At 40.1% G+C, this 18705-nt stretch overlaps 1 protein-coding gene across 3 annotated transcripts in view; it reads right to left on the bottom strand.

The window, feature by feature from the left end:
* Positions 1-6: 6 nt before the first annotated feature.
* The window catches only part of ADNP2 (ADNP homeobox 2), a 19051-nt gene continuing 352 nt past the window's right edge, over positions 7-18705 (bottom strand). The window contains exons 1-5 of one of the 3 annotated variants that reach the window (XM_057379043.1): positions 18627-18699; positions 13444-13604; positions 11527-11646; positions 6981-7070; positions 7-3172 (exon numbers count right to left, since the gene is read on the bottom strand). In XM_057379043.1, the coding sequence (XP_057235026.1) occupies positions 236-3172; positions 6981-7070; positions 11527-11634 (3135 nt within the window). In that variant the 5' untranslated portion in view covers positions 11635-11646; positions 13444-13604; positions 18627-18699 and the 3' untranslated portion in view covers positions 7-235. Of the gene's footprint in view, positions 3173-6980; positions 7071-11526; positions 11647-13443; positions 13605-18626; positions 18700-18705 lie in introns of those variants that run through there. The other 2 variants (XM_057379045.1, XM_057379044.1) reach the window with 2 other exon arrangements.

Genomic DNA, 18705 nt, shown 5'->3' with positions numbered 1-18705 from the left:
CTACCCCCAGAAAAGGTAAAAAGCTAAAACAAATTCCAGATGTGTTAGTCTGAAGGTTTTAGCTTTTCAAATACACAACTATGTGTGCCTTTCACAATAACAGTCAYAAGTGAATCATACTTTTTGTACTACTGCACCCTTCAACAGGCCAGTCTGCAAGTTAAAACAATATAATAAACTGCTAAATTATAAGTATGCAATTATGGATTGCTTTTTGCTGTTATAAAAAGCTGGGTTACATATCCAATGGTCCATCTTTTAAATTCAAACTGTGCTTAACGTTTTTTAGTTCAGACATACTGAAACCCAGCAGGACAGATGGCTCCCGAAGTTTTATCGCATTTAAGCACCTATTCCTCCTTTTTGCAAAGAATGATGGGACATCAATTTTCCACACACATAGCAGCAAGGAAAGTAATTCCACCTCTTTTTTAGAAGGATATGGCCTCTTGTGAAAGTAATCTGACAAAAACTGTTTCTGTGCCTCATATGAATTGTGATCATACAGATTAGGATCCACTGCTAGAAAGCAGAGATCCTCACTAGAAGGAAGCTTCCTCATTTCAGTCCTAATCTTTTGTCGTTTGAAAGGCACTACCCCTAAATTCATTTCATTCTCTGGAGACAGAGCTATGCCAGTACTTAAGCTCAGAGGCTGCTGTTCTTTATTCCTTTGGTCTTCTGCAACAAAGCAGGAATCTGATTGCTTTCTTTTCACCAGCACAGAAACATGCTTTTCACCATTCAAAAACAGCAGCTCTTTCCTSTCAGTGCGCTCAAGCTCCATCTTCAGGCTTGAGTTGGTATCTTTGGGAGCACTTCTACAACGGAGCAAATGCACAGCAATAGCTGTCAGAGTCATATTTCCAGTGTACACACCGCAACAGTGGATGCACTTGAAAGCAGGAGACTTTAAAATTGTATGCACAGTCGGCATTATATGATGCCGCTCTTTCAAATGCTTTTCATAGGTTTCTCTACCAGCAAACGTACCTAAACAAAAGGGACATGTGAACATTTTTCTGGTGCATCTTCTGTTCACTTCTGCTGTCTGAGGTTTCACTTTGATGTAAACAGGGACAAGAAGTGTTGAATATATTCCAACAAGCACTGCCAAATGGACTTCTCTTTCACCCATGTCTTCATCTGGTAGCACTGTGTTGAAATCAAAGTGTGGAAACACAAGGCCACCCTGAGCATCGTTACCTAGCTGAATTCCTCTGTTGCTGTAACTTGCATGCAGCTGCTTTCTCCCATTGTGTGCAGTTTTATTGTGCTCCACGAGGCTTTTTAAGTCATAGAAAGTACCTGTGCAAAACAAGCAAGATAAGCCATGCATGAAGATATGCTTCATGAGCTCTTCCTCACAGAGAAAACATTTACAAGCGTAACACCGGATCGCCTTTTCTGTCATCCTCAGAAAGGATGCACAAGCTGCTAGTTTGTGAGGTTCTGGGGTTTCCACTTTTACTTCATGTGGTTTGTGGGCCACCTCCATGTGCACCTCATAGACATTTGATGGGAAAAGCTCGTTGCAAACAGGGCAGGTCTTCCATTGCTTGGCCTGTCTGACAGCCTGGCTTGTTTCAGGACCAGGCGGGGAGGTCTTTAGGGATACATTCTCAGAGGTCAGAAGGACAGGAGAAGAGGGAGCACTGGCTGGTGACTGGGACAGCTGAGTCACTGAGCCAGACTGCATGAGCTGGATGGGCACCTGTGGAGGTGTCACAGTTGCCACTCCACCACCAGGAGGTACAGGCAAAGTAACTGATACGGGRGCCAGTGTGTATGTAGGTATCCCATTAACCTGCTTGCCCGTGGGAATCAACTGCCTCAGTATAGAGCCCGCCGTCAGAAAAGCTGCACTTTGAGAAACCGAAGGTTGAACTGGCTGATTTACTGGGATAACTGCTGGTGCAACAGGTTGATTCAGCTGAAGGAACCCAGGTCCAACAGGCTGTCTGACAGGAACTACCCCAGGGGCAACAGGCTGGTTAAGCTGGAGAACACCTGACCCAACTGTCTGCGCCACAGGAAGGACCCTGGGATCAATGGGTCTGTTCATGTTCCCAAGTGACTGGTTGACAGACAGAATTGCTGGAGTAACTGGCTGATTCACAGGCCCAACAGGTTGAGTTACAGGGAGTGTTCCAGCTGGAAGTGGACCATTCATAGTACCAATCGGTTGATTATCAGGAAAGAGCCCAGGCCTGACAGGCTGATTAAGAGGAAGAACTGCAGGGGCCACAGTTCTATTGATGGTCCCAACAGAATGATTAAGAGAGAGGCCAGGAGAAACAATGATGGGCTGGGAAGGTGATGGCTGAACACCAACGTTGTTCTGACCCACGGGAGGATTGCTRGGCACAAGGGCGACGTGCGAGGGCAGAGCAGCGGGAGCAGAAGTGGTTTGTGGGAGGCTGCCAGAGGCACTTGGGAGGGTCACTAGTCCGCCTGTGTTCTGAACTGCTTGTGTTTGTACCATGCTCTGGTTTTGATTATTCTGTGGAAATGCAACCTGGATGCAAGCTGGAGCACTCATGGAACCTGGTGGGGCAGCAGCAGCCCCTGCAGATGGAGTAGCCGCTGCCACACCTTGAAAAGGCTTTGGAGCAATATGCATTTGTTTCACAAGTCCAGGTTTCTTAATATGTTCTGAAATCAGAGATCGAAGTTTATTCTCCAGGTCTCTGTGGGTTTCAGCTGTCAAGACATGGAACATTAAAGAATCTGGGCTGTTTGCAGAAGCATCACATTTTTTACAGTAGAACTCAACTGAATTTGGTGTACTTTCATCAAGTTTCTCGCCAAAATATACACTTATTAAGTTTTTAAAATGGTTCACCAGCACATGTTTCTTCATATTGTAATACAAGGTATCTGTGAATTGACATTTTAGACACGTGAAGTTTATGATGTCGCTCCTAAATTGTTTCATGCCATCCAAAATGCTCACTGTATAGTTCTGTATTCGTTTATTAGATGAATGAAACATCCGGATGTGTTTTCCCACTACTTTGGGATGAGAAGAAAATGTACATTTTGGGCAAGAAACCACCATCTCTTGGTCCATTTCATCCTCATGGTAACGATGCAAGTGATTCTTGAAAGAAGTAAGCAATTTGGAGGAGAACTTGCATAAGCTACAGCAGTACGGCTTTGTTCTGTATCTCTGCAAACAAAAGAAAAACATCCACTTAGAAACTGCCAGTCCCTACACCACTGGTATCTGTTTAAATCTGCACTATCACCTGTTGAAAATGCCTTCACTGGACGTATAAGCATGTATCTCCTCAATTTCTTCCGTTTTTGAAAAGCAGATTCAAAGACTGCATACTCAAGTGGAAAAAGATTTGTGGTTTTTTTTGTTTCATTGTAATTTATCAAGAAGACTTAAGTGAGTTTACTTCTACTCTAGTTCACAAGAGGTAATTCTGAGGCTTGTTTTTAAAGACAGGAATCATGTATCAAGCCAAGATGAATTCATATCCCACTGTATATAGAGATTAAGCCTTAGCAATTAGGAATAGCAGCCCTTTTAATATGACACTTTTAAAGATTTAGTTCAGGGCCAGCTCCTATATACTGGAGAAGGAGGGATGAGAACAAGCAGGGATTTTTTTTCGGTATTTCAATACCCTACTCTTCACTGAAAACTCTCCAGAAGTACCTTCTCAGCAAAGCCAGAAAGGACAATTTTTTTTGAGAACACTCTTTTGGAGCCAAAATAGTAATAGAAAGTAGTAAAACCTCCATTTATGCTAAAGCAGCAATGACCTCTCCGTATTAACTCATGCATACTCATGCATCCCATCATAGTAATTTCTTAAGGAAACTTCCTCAGAAACTTTCAGTATAGAGCATACCAATTCTTAGGAAAGTATTTTAACTGCTTAAGAATATACCTATCTTGCACTAAGCAGTGGTTTGCTGCCTCAGCTGTATGACACGTGACAGCATTTACTTTTCATATCAATATGAACATTATTTGTTCTTTCTGAAAAAGTGGTAGCCCCATCAACCATTTTTTCTGTCCAACTTCCGACCAAGTTAACCCTGGCTCCTGCCAAAAACCACAGAATCAGTCACAGAAACAGCCATGCGATAAATCTGTACTCTCAAACATCTAGTGGAATCTGTCTCTTCCCTCGGATGTATTTTTCACCTYACTGATTTCTGCCCCTCCTGTAACCCAAAGGGAACAAGCTGCTCCACCACTACAGCATCCATCCCGGTTGGATCACCCACATATATCTCACTGACACACCATGAAGAGCAGTAATAAAATACCTGCCGTTTTCTGGGATTTTTTTGCTATGTCATATAGCCATGAAGCTACAGTCAGCCCAGACAGCCATCTACTACCAGTACCAGGAGAGTCACCTGATGGTAACCAAAATCTAAGCTCCAAATTCAAGAGACTAGGTCAGACAATGCCACTGGTGGGCTAAGGCTGCTGAAGCAATACACTGCTAAGGTAACACTGAACTATCTTTTAACATATACTCTTCAGGCATCTAATCTCAGCTGCTAGCAAACAGCAACAGAGAAAATTAGCAGACATATCAATATTAGTTTTAAAATACACCGYCTGGAAAAACACCACTGATGCTACTAACTAATGAAGCATGCAGAACATTGCTAAAAGATACACCTCACTACTTGTGAAGGAGTCAAATGACAAAGAAAAGATTCAAAACAATTCTCTTTCAGCAGAACAAAAGAATATGGAATCTGCTGCTTTTCTTGCTCTGCATGAAACAGAGCTCTGCCTCAGAGACATTTGCCAGCATGTTCTTGCACATGCATCTGCTTTTGCTGTTCACACGTGCTACCATAGTCTACCAATGGTAAATCAGTTTTATAGAAAATTTGACAAAATAAAAATGACAAGCCACTGAYAAAAACGAAACCTCTTGCAGACTGACTCTAATTGTAAAAATGGAATCCAAAAGAAGGCTTAGAGACACTGATGAAAACATGATTAGTCCTCCTCAAAAGAACCCATCCCAGAACATAAGAACACCTTCTGTTGCATWATCTCACCTTCCCCACAACACACACATGCAGAAAGACAGATAGCCTCCAAAAAACAAAAGTTCTTTCAAAATTGTCAATGTCTGAAAATAGTACTAATGGTGGAAACCACCAACTTCACTTAAATAGACATCTTCTCCAGCCTATTGAGTTTCCAGGAGGAAAAACTTATTTTCCCCTTATGGCAACAACTTTGGATAGAACATCCTGAAGGACCAACTTCTTTTCTCTCAAATATGTGAATGATATGTATCAATAAATCATGATTATTTAAAGAAAATGGATAATAATGCTGTTAGAATCCAAAAGACACAGTTTGGCAAATCTGTTCCACAGGAACACATTACCAACTCTTAACTGAATTTCATCAGACCAGATTTCAATATTCTTTTTTGGACAGATATAACTGGTCATGCTGACTTCCTGAGTCAGGGCACATAGTTCTCCCTTCTGGTAAGGGACCAGGTCGCTCTGCCTTGTTGCCCCTCCAGACAACAGGGAAGAAAGATTCCCTCTCTTAGAGCACAACTTTTAATTCTTTTCCATTTTCACTGAAATAACTAATCAYTTTTTTCCTAAAGAACTGGTGAAGAAGACAAGCTTCACTTAGTCCATCTTCATCCTGTTCTTCCCTATTTGATGTCTGGGGAGGAAGGGGAACCTCCCCTGTTCATCTAACAAAATCTCCCAACACTGAACTTCTTTCTTCAGTCAGAAGGTAGAGGAAAAGGCAAAAGAGACAGAATCAAGAAGAGCAGAGTTCAAGTAACATCCTGTCTGGGGCCAGCAGACCTGGTAAAGGGAGGTGTTTGTCCTGTTAATAAAGAATAAATTAAAAAGGGAAACMATCATTAACAATTAACAGGATTTATCCCATTCACGTGAACTAAAGGCAATCTTTAGTAAAGGTAAACTGCAAGCCTCATCTGAAGTSGCATTTAAGAGGCTGGACACAATCTACCCCTACTCAAACAAAAAGTCTCATTTGCCTCTATCATCCACAAAGTTTTGTGAACAGATGAACTTCCAGTCTTAAATGTGAACTCAAGTTCAGGAAGGGAGAAACAGGAAAAAAAGCAGACAAAGTTCCTGAAGGGCAGAATCCTACTTAATGAGAGCTTGGCAAAGACTAAGTGGCTTTGTTTGGTCGGCCTGTATGCTGGGGCCTGAAATTACCCCACCTTGAAATCTCAGCTTGCTTTAAAGATAAAGACAGATGTTTAAAGGCAAAAATAGTCCTGACAGAAAATAGCCCCACCACACTATTCTAAAGCATCACCTTTTTGATTTGAGAAGAGCAGACCCACCCACCACCGTTCAGATGCCATTGACAGGTCTTTCACACGGAAGCCATGAGGGGGCCCAAGACTCTCCAGCAAGATTGACAGAAATCTCTTTGTCTGGACATACCCCTCTGCTCTACATAGAATCTTAGACACTTGCTACTACATACAATTATAGAACTGTTCATCTCAACTCTGCCTTTCATGTAGAGTCTAGGTATACAGAACTAAAAGCTGTTTCACATGCTCAAGTTCAACTATCAAGTTTTACACTGCCACCCCATCCCAAGCCACTGATGACAATTTCCTCTTAATCCACTTGCATCTATGCAACCATATTTTAATCCTTCCAATGAAACAGGATCCATGCTGTACAAGACCACGCTAATCCTACACATTAGATTAGGCTAAAAAGGCAAAACATTAGTGCGGCATCTCAAACCCTGATGAAGACAGCAAATAGCAATTGAAGTCCTCATAACCTGTGTTACAGGGAAAACAAAGACAAAATGCAAGATTATTCCCTGACTAATAGCACTTTGAAAACATTAAAGCTATTTTTTTACCATAAAAAAGCTCCATTCCAATTTCTGAAAATTTTTAAAGTCAGCAACTCCACACAACATATTCACCCAGAATTTGTGTCACACACATACATACCTTCCTTTTGCCCACAGGCTCCCAAGGAGAGACATCACTCCATGAAGTGTTACAAAAGTAGTTTTCACCTGCATCAAAACTTTTAAGATTCTAAAAGTAAAATAAAAACAAGAAATTAAAACAAGGCTTTTGCAGAGTGTTCTGAATAGAAATGAATTCTCAATAACAAATAAGGAAAAACAAGAAAGAAAAACCCACACAAAGAGAGGATGACTTGGAAGTCCTTACAGCATACAGACACTGTTCCCAAAACTCCGTTCAAAGAAATTACTTCTTTGACAATCTTTGATTTATTTTACCTCAAATACTAGTTCATGTGACTGCCTGCCAACAGAGCAGAAATTCTCAACATTTCATAGTTACTGAAAATAATACAGGGAGTGAAAATACTTACACTTTAATTCCACTGCTCCCAGCCAAACTCACAGTGAACACTCAGAAGTGTTTTCCTCATCTACCTTCCTCCTCCTTCATCAGTAGTATTTCACTGCTTACTTCCATTTATTAACTTACCACTATGGTTTACTTTTAATCAGGTATCAGGTTTCAGTATTAAATCTGCATAGCATTGTTACACTTTTAACTTGGAAAAACGTAAGACATTCACAGAAGCTGATTTCCAAGAGCTGTTTTTCCTGAAGCTGCAAAAACAGTATTATCGTCCGCCAACAACTGTCAGGGAAAGTAACTTTCCTTACAGCATTCTTCTAACCAATCCCATCAGAGAAGTTTATGTTCCTGAAGCCAAAGCCAGCTACTATCCTAAATACTAAGTTCATCTTCAGTTTTCTGARACCCATATATATTTAAATACAAACTTAATGGAAAAAAAAACAAACTAGATTCCTGYTTACTGGGCATTTCTGAAGATGCTAGGCTAGACTGAACAGCACACCAGAGCACCTTGAATGAAACACTGGCTACAAATTCAGGCTTTACCCATAGAAAACTTGCATTGCTTCTCCCATCACATTTTTCCCTTTCACTAATTCCTCTTCACCCAATACAGATACTTAGAGAAGGCAAGATGTTTCCACCTCTAAACCAAACACCACTGCAACAGCAGAAGCACATAGTAAGTAACATTTAAGATCAGATGACCTTACAAAAGGAGTGGAATTCATAAATCTAATAGCTTGTGTTTTGTGAAATTTAGCAGCAATGCAGAACATAACAACAAAGAGAAACAAAGCCTCAACCATCAAATACAGAATCCTACTTAATGCAGGCTCTGTCTGCACTAGGCTCTTGTCCACACCATGCAAATATGAGCGTTTCTGTGTGTTCAACAGATTATAGTGATTATAGTAAACCAGAACATCATGCCAGTGATAATTCCATTTAAACTTCATTATTCAAGAATTTAGAAAAATGTAGATGTGTTTGCAATATGCTTTCCAGCCTTTTCAACCGTCAAATTTGCCCAAGGAGAATCCAGACGAGCTCAGGGCAACAATAAACAAATYCCTTGCATACTAATCAACACCAAAACACTGAATAGTCATGTATATGCCTTTCAGCCAAACCTTAAAAAAAAAAAAATCAGAAACACCTTAGAAAGAACTACTGCTTGGAACAAGAACTACTTTTTATAGAGAAAATGAAGGTATTTGAGATTTACTAAAAATTGTGCAGCCAAACATGCTGGAGTGAATTAAACACTGTTAAAAAAGGGTTCCCTAAAGTTATGGCTTATCTGAAACATGTTTTGTTTTTGTTTTGAGAGACAGGCTCCTACACTTAAACACCAGATTCCCACAAGCCAAACACACGTGATAATGTGCCTAGATAGTTTTGCTGAAACAGCTATTTCCAACAGACAAATATCTACTAATAAAATTAGCCCATTAGTCAGTGGTGCAAATGGCTGTTGTAAACACTTGCTTTTAAGAGAGATCCGCTAATTTGTTATGCCCATCCCACATTTCTCACGTACAGGAGGGGAAGAAAACAGAAGAAGAGAAAGGTAACAATAAAGGAATAAAGCCCTCTGAGAAGCCTAACTAATCCTGATGCATAATGGGTATTCTTGAAGAGAAAAACATTTTTAAACCAAGAACTGTTCTCCCTTCCGTATTAAAACTATAATGGTTTTCCAGAACAAAAAGATAAAAAGCCCAGAGTTTAAATGAAGACACAGACATTGAATAGAATCATGGAATGGTTTGGGTTGAAAAGGACCATACAGATCACCTAGTTCCAGCCCCCCAGTCATTTGCAGGGATGCCAGTCATYAAACCAGGTTGCCCAGGCCCCCATCCATGCTGGCCAACACTGCCAGGAATGGGGCATCCACAACTTCTCTGGGTAACTTATGCCAGTGCCTCAGCACCCTCTGAATAAACAATTTCTTCCTAACATCTAATCTAAACCTACCCTCTTTCAGTTTAAAGCATTGCTGCCCCTTGTGCAGTCCCTATCTGCCCTTATAAAAAGTCCCTCCCCCTCCTTTTAATGAGCCCCCTTCAGGTACCAGGGGCCTGCAATTACGTCTCCCCAAAGCCTTCTCTTCTCCAGAAAACCCCAGCTTTCTCAGCATGTCTTCAAAGCAGAGGTGCTCCAGCCCTCTGATCATTTTCAGAACACAGTAAAGATCACAATATGTTTGAGAAGCTGAAACAGTTTATTAAAGGAAAAGCTCTGACATTACAGCGTGTGGAAAATCAAACCTACTGCTCCAGCCAAAATGCTCATGTTTTYTTCCCAGGAGATAAATTAGCCTAAAAACAAACCCATTTAATCTCTAAGCTACAGAGAGGTACTAGCCATATGTGAAGGTCCTTCATCTTCCTCACATACTATTGTCCATTATCACACTTTATTATATAAGACCAATTTTAAGAGCAGATGCAGGTCACRTTTGTATTACATCAGATTTCAATCCACTTCTTACATTGTCCAGCCCCTTCACAGAGAGTCCAGAAATCAAGCTCAATATTTGAGAAAACAAACGAACTTAAGGTACTTCACACTAGATTGGTCTTCAAGGTCCCTTCGAACCCAAACAATTCTATGATTCTAAGTTTTATTAAAATCTCACACATCCCATGCTACCAAAAAGAAATTCCATCATCATATGAACCAAGTACAAATCAAGCTATAGAAACCATTCTTCCTCCTGCCAAAGTGGTACCAAAACCAGCCCCACATTATCTGGAAAACACAAACTGAAGTTATGCGCTTGGTTGAGGGAGAATTATTTGCAAAAAAACCCAAACCTAATATGGTATTTTTTGGCCCAAATCTCACAGTGGAGATTTTCCATAGTGGAAATGTCAGCCAGGTTTCCCACCACCACCAGTTATTAAAAACGATACAAAACCAACTAAGCACATACTATACATAGCCCCAAAATCCCAATGCAACAATCAAAAAGACAGTAAGCAATTTCATAGTAAAAACCTGTCACCATCAAAACATTCCTACTTCAAATGGTCAAGATAGACTCCAGTCCTGAGTYAGAAGTGTCATTATAGAACTGTATTAACACAATAAAAACAGCAAGTAAATAGAAGTTACTAGACATTACAATTTTCCTTGTCCTATTATGATATTTAGATGTATCCAATATTGTTCAACTGCAGTAACAAAGAATTAGTCATGCACGTAGTCTTGAACAGTTCTTTTTCTAATCACCTACTTACAGAGCTTCAAGAAAAAAAAATACCACAAAAGACACAACAGCACCCTTACAGATTGTTAAACCTATTTCAGTACTACCATACAGAACAATCAACCTCTTGACTATGGTCAATGTGAAGTCATGAACATACTCAACAGCCMAAAAAAGCCTATGCACCAGCTCACTGAAACATACTGTTGTTAAGAAATGGAGTTAAATTGCTGTGTTTGCACCTCTTCTGGTTTTAGGGGTTGGCCAATCTGATGGTGGGCACTCTTCCTGACCGATGCACAGAATTTTCTTCTGGAAGTGGCAAAAATGGCACCAGGTTCATCTTAATCGCCTTAGTACACCTGCATATACTTTTTAAGATCCAGAACCAAACTACAACTCATTAAGACAATTTCAGTATTTTTCCCAGGATACAAAGTTTAAATGCTTATCCATYTTCAGTAATCTCATGATTTGTATGTCTCTTCTGAGGCTTGCCCTTGATACATGATTGGATGTCTCTGAGGAGACTCAAGTCCTCATCTGCATGTGATTTTAAAAGAATTGAGAAACACTGCTRCATAGCACACAAATAACAATKCGCCTGTGTCTTTTTGTCCTAAAGATGTACTTTTTCCTTTTATTGAAACACGACTAACAGAGAATACCCAGCACCATCTATGATGCATCTTGTTAAGAAATACAACTTCTTTCAGTGTTACATACTTACACACACAATTCCTCCCCCGACACGTGGTCAGCAATGAGTAATTCCTGAATTAAGGACCACCCCCCCACCCCCCCTCCCCCAATCTGGATGATCTATGGCAGAGGAGCATCATATATACGCCAGAAAGTGAAATATTTTTCAGGAGTTTACATTTCAGATTGTTTTATATTTCGGATCTGTTTTCATTCTTTTGAATGCTTTACCTTCAATAATTCCCTGCAGTTGTCAAGCCCAAGATCCACTAGAATGTCCTTCACCTTTTTTCGAGCCTTCCTTATATTATCAAGGTTTTGAACAGGAATTTGAAACATTTTGCACTTTTCCTGGGAGGAAACAAACAACAACAACCGAAAAATAAAGAAAAAGTTAAAAAAAAACAGAAAAGAAGAAAAAAATTTTTAAAAAAAGAAAAAAAGAAGAGAAAAATGACAAAATACTTGAACACAGGCACTAGCATTAATCGGTGTTAAAATAAGAACTAAAATCTGAAAAGACATAGAACAGAAACATTTAGGTTGGAAAAGACCTCCAAGATCATCAAATCCAAACATTAACCCAGCACTGTCAGTCCATCATTAACCACATCCCTTATCACTACACCTACATGTATTTTAAATACCTTCAGTGATGAAGACTGAACTACTTCCCTTGCCAGCCCATTCCAATGCTTGSAAACCCTTTTATTGAAGATTTTCCCAATATCCAATCTAAACCTCCCCTGGCACAACTTGAGGCCATTTCCTCTCGTCCTGTTACCTGGGAGAAGAGACTGACCCCCACCTGGCTACAACCTCCTTTCAGGCAGTTGTAGAGAGTGATAACATGTCCCCTRAGCCTCCTTTGCTGCAGACTAAACACCCCCAGCTCCCTCAGCCACTCCTCACAGGACCTGTGCTCCAGATCCTTCACCAGCTTCACTGCCTTTCTCTGAACTCACTCCGGTCCCTCAATGTCTTTCCTGCTCTGAAAGGCCCAGAACTGGACATAGCCAATTGAGGTGTAGCCTCACCAATGCTGAGTATAGGGGGGCTATCACTGCCCTGCTCCTGCTGGCCACACTTTTGTTGATATGGGCCAGGATGCAATTTCTTAAATACAAAAACCCAAAACGCTTAAACCAAAGAAGTGGTCTCATTAGTATTTCCCAGTAGATCACTTGACTGATTTTAAAGGAAACAGAACCTCACTTGGGGAAAAAAAACCACTTTACATTTCTTCTATCTACAGTAAACTCCAAATTTTTCTATCACATCTCCTTCTATCTACATGGCAAGAATACAGGTTTTGTGGGTTTTCTGTAAAAGAACATGAACACCAGAATTTTATTAAGTCTATTCAGAAAATTACTATAATCTGTATATAATTTAGAAAGAAGAAATTCAGCACCTTTCACCCTGAATCACAACGAGGAGTGTCTTTGGTAATTTTGTTTGCTGTTATGTATGYACATGCTTAAAATATGATTGTTAGTAAAATCCAGATTTGCTGAAGAAGTTTCTACTTCTGTGAACTCATAAGGTATCCCCATGGGCTCAGCTTTATGAGACTGTCAACAGCCTTTGTCAACTCCTTCGGAGCTAACAGCACRATGCAATTTAAGACTGAGCTATAAGAAACTATAATGGATACAAAATGCAAAACCTAGCCCTAAGCCYGTGCTGAAAAAGGTCACTGGAAGTTTCTCCAGTATTTGGTGTTTAAATAGCTGACAGAGGATCCAGAAAGGTTTACAATATCTTAGTCTTTACTGCTAAACAATTCACCCATCCAGGACAAGATAGAACAGGAAAAAGAAAAAAAGGAAGGAAAAAAAAAAGGAAAGTCCCAAACAGTACTTTGGCCTTGACAGTCTCAAATGTCTTGAAAAGTTGTACGTTACCAAAAAAAAAAGCAAGTTCCCTGCCAAAACAAAAGCTTTACTTTGAATGGCAATCATGCAAAAAGTTGCAAAATCCAATCCACTTGCACATAAGACACCAGCTACAAGCTAAGTCNAAAAAAAAAAAAAAAAACCTACAAGCCATAGAAAAAATGTTCTTGTCTATATGTAACCCACCCCACACCTTAATTTATATACAAAACATACAATTGAGGGGTTTATAATTAAAATTCAAACTCACATACTATTCTTCGCTTCTTCTCCCCCGAAAGGAAAGGTGTGTAGAGAGAAATGGAGAGAGAACCCCATTTGACAGATGCTAGTCTTGTTTTCTAATGTTTTTCATCACCAAGAAGTCCCGAAGACATTTTGATACCTTTGGGGTAGGTGCAGAACAGGAACCTATACAGAATGGAACAAATCAGAGTAACTGGTCTGACAGTCTCTCAAAATGCAAGGAGTAAAAAAATTGACATAAAATCCTCTTATCAAAGTGAAGTCCACCAGGAATTTGCAGCCTCCAGTTAAAGCTTTATGATCAGTCCCTCAATGACAGCAGGTTATGCACATCAACCCCACAGTCCAGTGTGGGTAACAACAGAGAGACCGGACATCACCACCCTCAGGTCAGCAAGAAGGAGATGTGGTTCAATACATGAGGCTCCACTGGAAACAGTTCCCCCGTCTCAGWCTTTTAACTCATACATTGATGCTGCTGAAGAAGGTGAAGCAGGCATTTGTTGAGGCATGTCCAGGTCACAAATAAGAAACTGCCTACAAGGGGTATAGTATGCAACATCCATGTACCTCAAGAGTTTTCTTAACCACTAATCATTCTGAAATGGAAGTTATTAATCCAGAAGAAAGAAAAACACTCAAAAAAATCACTGTAACAAAAAAGAAACTTGAATATAAATTATTTTCTAATTTTCAAGCAGTTGGTCTTCAATCCGAAGGCCATCATGTGCAAGATTACTCAGTAGGTGTTTAAACAACCTGCTTGGGAGTAAGGCTCTTAAATTGATCATCTCACACCAAAATCACAGAATGAACCAAACCTCCCATGGGCAGGGACACCTTCCACTAGACTAGACTGCTCAAAGCCCCATCCAACCCACCCTTGAACAYTTGCAGGAATAGGGCAACCACAGCATCTCTGGAAAACCCCTGCCAATGCCTCACCAGTCTCACAGTTAAGAATCTCTTCTTATGTCTAATCTAAACCTACCCTCTTGGATTCTCTGTACCCATCAGACCAGAAATGCCCATCAAAAAGGTCACAAAAGCTCAATCTTCTGAGCTTATTCCCTCAAGCTCTTAGTTTAATTCCTTGATTATTATGCAGTTTGCTTTCCACATTCTCATACTAATATTGTTTCTCTTGTACTTTGGATATAAGCTTTAGTTTGCACTTTGGTTCCACACATAACTACCATTTGCTGCTCCATATCTCATTCTTAACCATCAAATTAAACATGAAAGCACTACTACAGTAAAACTGAACTGGAGTTACCTTAGCCCAAGAGTCTTGATCAATTTACTGTGCTGACTACTTAAAAGACCAAAATTTATCCTTCAYTGCTTCCAATTGTTGTTTCCAAAAAACATGATAATCCACTGAGTATTCAGACACATTTCATAAACAGAACCAAGGCAAGTTTATTGCAAAATAAAAAAAATAATTTTAGCAGCTGATGTCTCAAATTCAGTTCTAAGAGRTCATTCTACTCTTGCTCAAGCACTTTATCCATCAAGGTATTCCTGCATTTACTGCTTATTTAAATAGTATCTCCATGATTCACAAAATGGAGTTTTATTCAACACTACAGGTTCCTTTAATTTATACAACATCTATTATCATAGACTCTAATACCAAACTACATTCGGCTTTTCAAAGATCACAATTAAAACTCTTCCCTTCCAGCAATACTGCAATGTTTTAAGGCTACCCTAAAAAACAAGGTAAAGGTCTGCAGAGTACCTTAGTAGTAAAAGACACCGGTCTGCTATCATTTCTCTGCATTAAAAAAAGCGCAAAAACACTAACACTGTACCTCTTCAAAGCAAGAAGCCATCACAAAATGCCAAGTTCCTACTCTACTTCTCAGCACAATACTCATTCACCTTGGAAGAGTCCTTAAGAGGACACCCAGTCCAGCCGGCTCAACCATTAACTGGCCAGGGTACTCTGTTCTGGCCAGTCAGGTTTGTTGGCCTCTCTAGGCAACATCCTCCAGAGACRGAGTGTTCACATTGAGAGCTTTTCTCCTTACACGAAATCAACACCATTTTCATTTGTGTTCCTACAGAAAGTAGGCATTTGCAAGAAAATTAAAATGGAAGCAGTATGGAGCTGGCATAAGGAAGATGGAAATCTATGTGCCTTCAGTGTGCATGCAAATACTTATAGCAAAACCCAGTAAACTAGACAATCAGGCATTTCTAGAGTTTTCAGGAAAAGAAGCATGTTAGAAGAGCCACAGAGAAAATGGCCATAATGTAACCCTTTTAGGCACTAGATAATCTGTACAGAAACAGGATCTCCTGATGTGCTCCTAGATKGTTTGTTTTCACTAGTCTGTTGCTCATAGAACCATTTAGAGCAGGGAAATTATGAAAAGCTTATGGAACTTTGTCCTTTCACATTATCRGCCTTGGAAATGGAATCCTACTTAGTTTTTATAGCTTTTATCTAGTAACTGTCATTAGTAACTGAGAGATTTCTAAAATAACWTTTGTCTTTATTATAAAGGTTTGTACCTTTTATAGAACCTTTATAGGTTTGGAACACTTGAGTTGGAACATTTACAAAGGTTTGCTTCCCAAGTTGTATTTCAGCAGTTATCAGAATCAAAAGCTCTGATTGATTCTGACAATTATTTTCATTTTAGTAAACTCATTAGAAGTTGATAATTTAGTATTAGTTGAGAAAACAGTAAAAACTGCTTCATTCCTGAAAGTGGAATGAAAGCAAGGGATTTATTATTTCCAAGAATCTAAAGAACAAGAACACAGGATGGCAGAGAGCAGCCAGGACACTGAAGATGGCCTAGAAGAATGAGAGTTTGGCTTGGCCATGGCAAATTTTACCCTCATCAKTTTTGTTTTGTTTCTGGTAAGCTAACAAGTCCTCTATGAAGTCACATCTGGGTATTCGCTAAACCACATGTTACATATCAGTTYTACTTCCTGGGCTCTTATCTCTGCCTTCTGAAAGAAACCTAACTGGATTTACAAGTACTGGCAGCATCAAAGCTTATTCAGCCTCTGAGGGGAGAGGGAAAAAAGGTTCAAAGTTTTCTAAACTAAAACAGTCATTTATTAGAATGGATGCTATTCTTGTTCGCTATTTAATCTGTTGTAATTTTAAATATAYTTTAATAAAACTTACACAGAGCTGTTCTGTCAACGAAGAATTTCCTCTTCACCTTCTTATATTCACATTTGTCTAATCGCACTTGATAGAAATCTCAGGTAAGGAAAAAACACTGAACTCTGTGAAACTAGATCACAAACTTCTGGGCATCTCAAATCATAGATCCCTTAGTRTCACAATAATTTTGCTCTTTTCATGGGTATAAATCACATACCTGTTAAAAGGTCATCTTGCCTAACACAAAGATGGCCATCAGTCAACAGCTAACMCAATGAAGAGCATTAAGGTATATGATGATATAGATGAAGATACAGCACAATAACCTGACTCTTATCTAGCAAATCAAATCAAAACAAATTTAGATCACTAACTTCAGTTACTTCAGTGGTTTAAATAACTATTGTGAAGTTCATTAACACACAACCAAGTCCCTGCTATCTAAGACTGCTGAAAATAAACAAAGGGAGAAAGAATATCACTCAAACTCATGGAGCCTTCCTAAAGCACTAACTCACACAGCAGTCTGATTCCCTTGGGAGTCCCTTCTGGGTCCTGGCCAGAACTTGAACCCAGCAGRAACCAAGTTCATCCTAGGTGATATAAGCAACTGCATGGAGCCCACTCAAATTCTGCAGTTGTCAGCCTCATGTGTATGTGAGCAGAAGAGTCACACCCTGAGCCCAACTGTTCCAGGAAGAAGTAAAACTGCATTTGTGCTSCACTCATCAGCTTGCTATGACCCCGAGACTTTGTACTTTACAAATGCACATATCAGGCCACWGAACAGATAATCCAAAACCTTAACAAGTCAGCAAGAGGACAGAACTAAAAAAACCAACCCAAGGCTGTACAACAGATCTCAGAGGAAGGACTGAAGTGTACAAACACAAACCAGCTCTACCAGCACTYAGTAAGACTAAGCCCAAATACAAGAGTTCTCGAGTTCTCAATGGAAAAACGTATGGTGTAACAAAACTGTGTGCTCTCTTGTTTCTAATTATTTGCTGACATTTCTGGGGGTCGTTGTATTTTATAAAACTTTGAAACCAACCACAAGAATTATTACAGCTTATAACATACTGCATACCTTTTAAGAGGTTCATTACAACTTACCATATACTTTATTTCCTACCCAGTTTCTCAAAATATTGCGCTAAAGAAATCCCCTTTTCTTCATCAGAATTAAACAGAAAGTATATTAAAAGAAGAACTAGGATTTCTAGAATACAGATGCAAAATCGTAAGAGTCTGTTCAAGTATTTCATCATAGTTCTTTACAAGTGTTTATTACAGATATTTTTATGACAGAAAACTGTTAAGGACAACAACCAATTCCTCTAATTTACCCGTCAGCAGCTGAAAGTGAGTYGTTCGTAACTTTGACAATACAGAACTGTGAACCGCGGCAGGAGTCAAACAAGTGTCTTTTATTWCATTTACAAACCAAGAGAACCGGAACTCCCCATTACCTGCTCTCGACCACAAAGTAAGTGCATTCAAATGGTTTTCATGGTTTGCATTGTGCGGGTTGTGTTTGTTTATATTATTCATAATTTTTTTTTAATCGTATGCATTGCGGAGGCACCACAAGGATATTTAACGTAACCTCGCATCCCATTAACCGATTCCATTAACTGGTGATGAAGTGATGGTTCTGCACGCGTGCCGTTCCTACCTACGCTACTGTTTGCCACAAACTATTTCAAATTCAAACAATTAATTTACAAGTAATTAAAACTATTCATCCACAGACTTGGAGGCAACCTATTTACCTAGTTCCTTAGACACTCCATCGCTAAAGTGCGACCTGGAATTAAGTAACAAACAAGCAAGAAGCGCGGTACTGATGAGCAGTTCGCAGCCCGCAGCAGCGGCGACGAAGCGGGCGGATATTCCCCGTGGTAAAACGCCTCACCCAATGGCCGATGGGGCCACTCCGGACCCGTCCCGTCCCTCCCCGCCCGCTCAAAGCTCGCAGAGCCCGCCGAGCCAAAAGCGCGCAGCCACCGGGGCGTTCGCCGCCCTCCGCCCCGCCCCGCCGCACGTACCCGGCCGGGCTGCAGGGGGAGCCCCCGCCGCCGCTCCTCCTCCTTCTCCTGCGACGGCCGCCGCCGCCGCCCGTCGCGG

Source organism: Malurus melanocephalus, unplaced genomic scaffold, assembly GCF_030028575.1.
Source record: "Malurus melanocephalus ecotype Western Australia unplaced genomic scaffold, MMel_1.1 scaffold_383, whole genome shotgun sequence".
NCBI classification, from domain to species: domain Eukaryota; kingdom Metazoa; phylum Chordata; class Aves; order Passeriformes; family Maluridae; genus Malurus; species Malurus melanocephalus.
The sequence above is the reverse complement of the archived record's forward strand: the minus strand, read 5'-3'. Positions and strand labels throughout refer to the sequence as shown.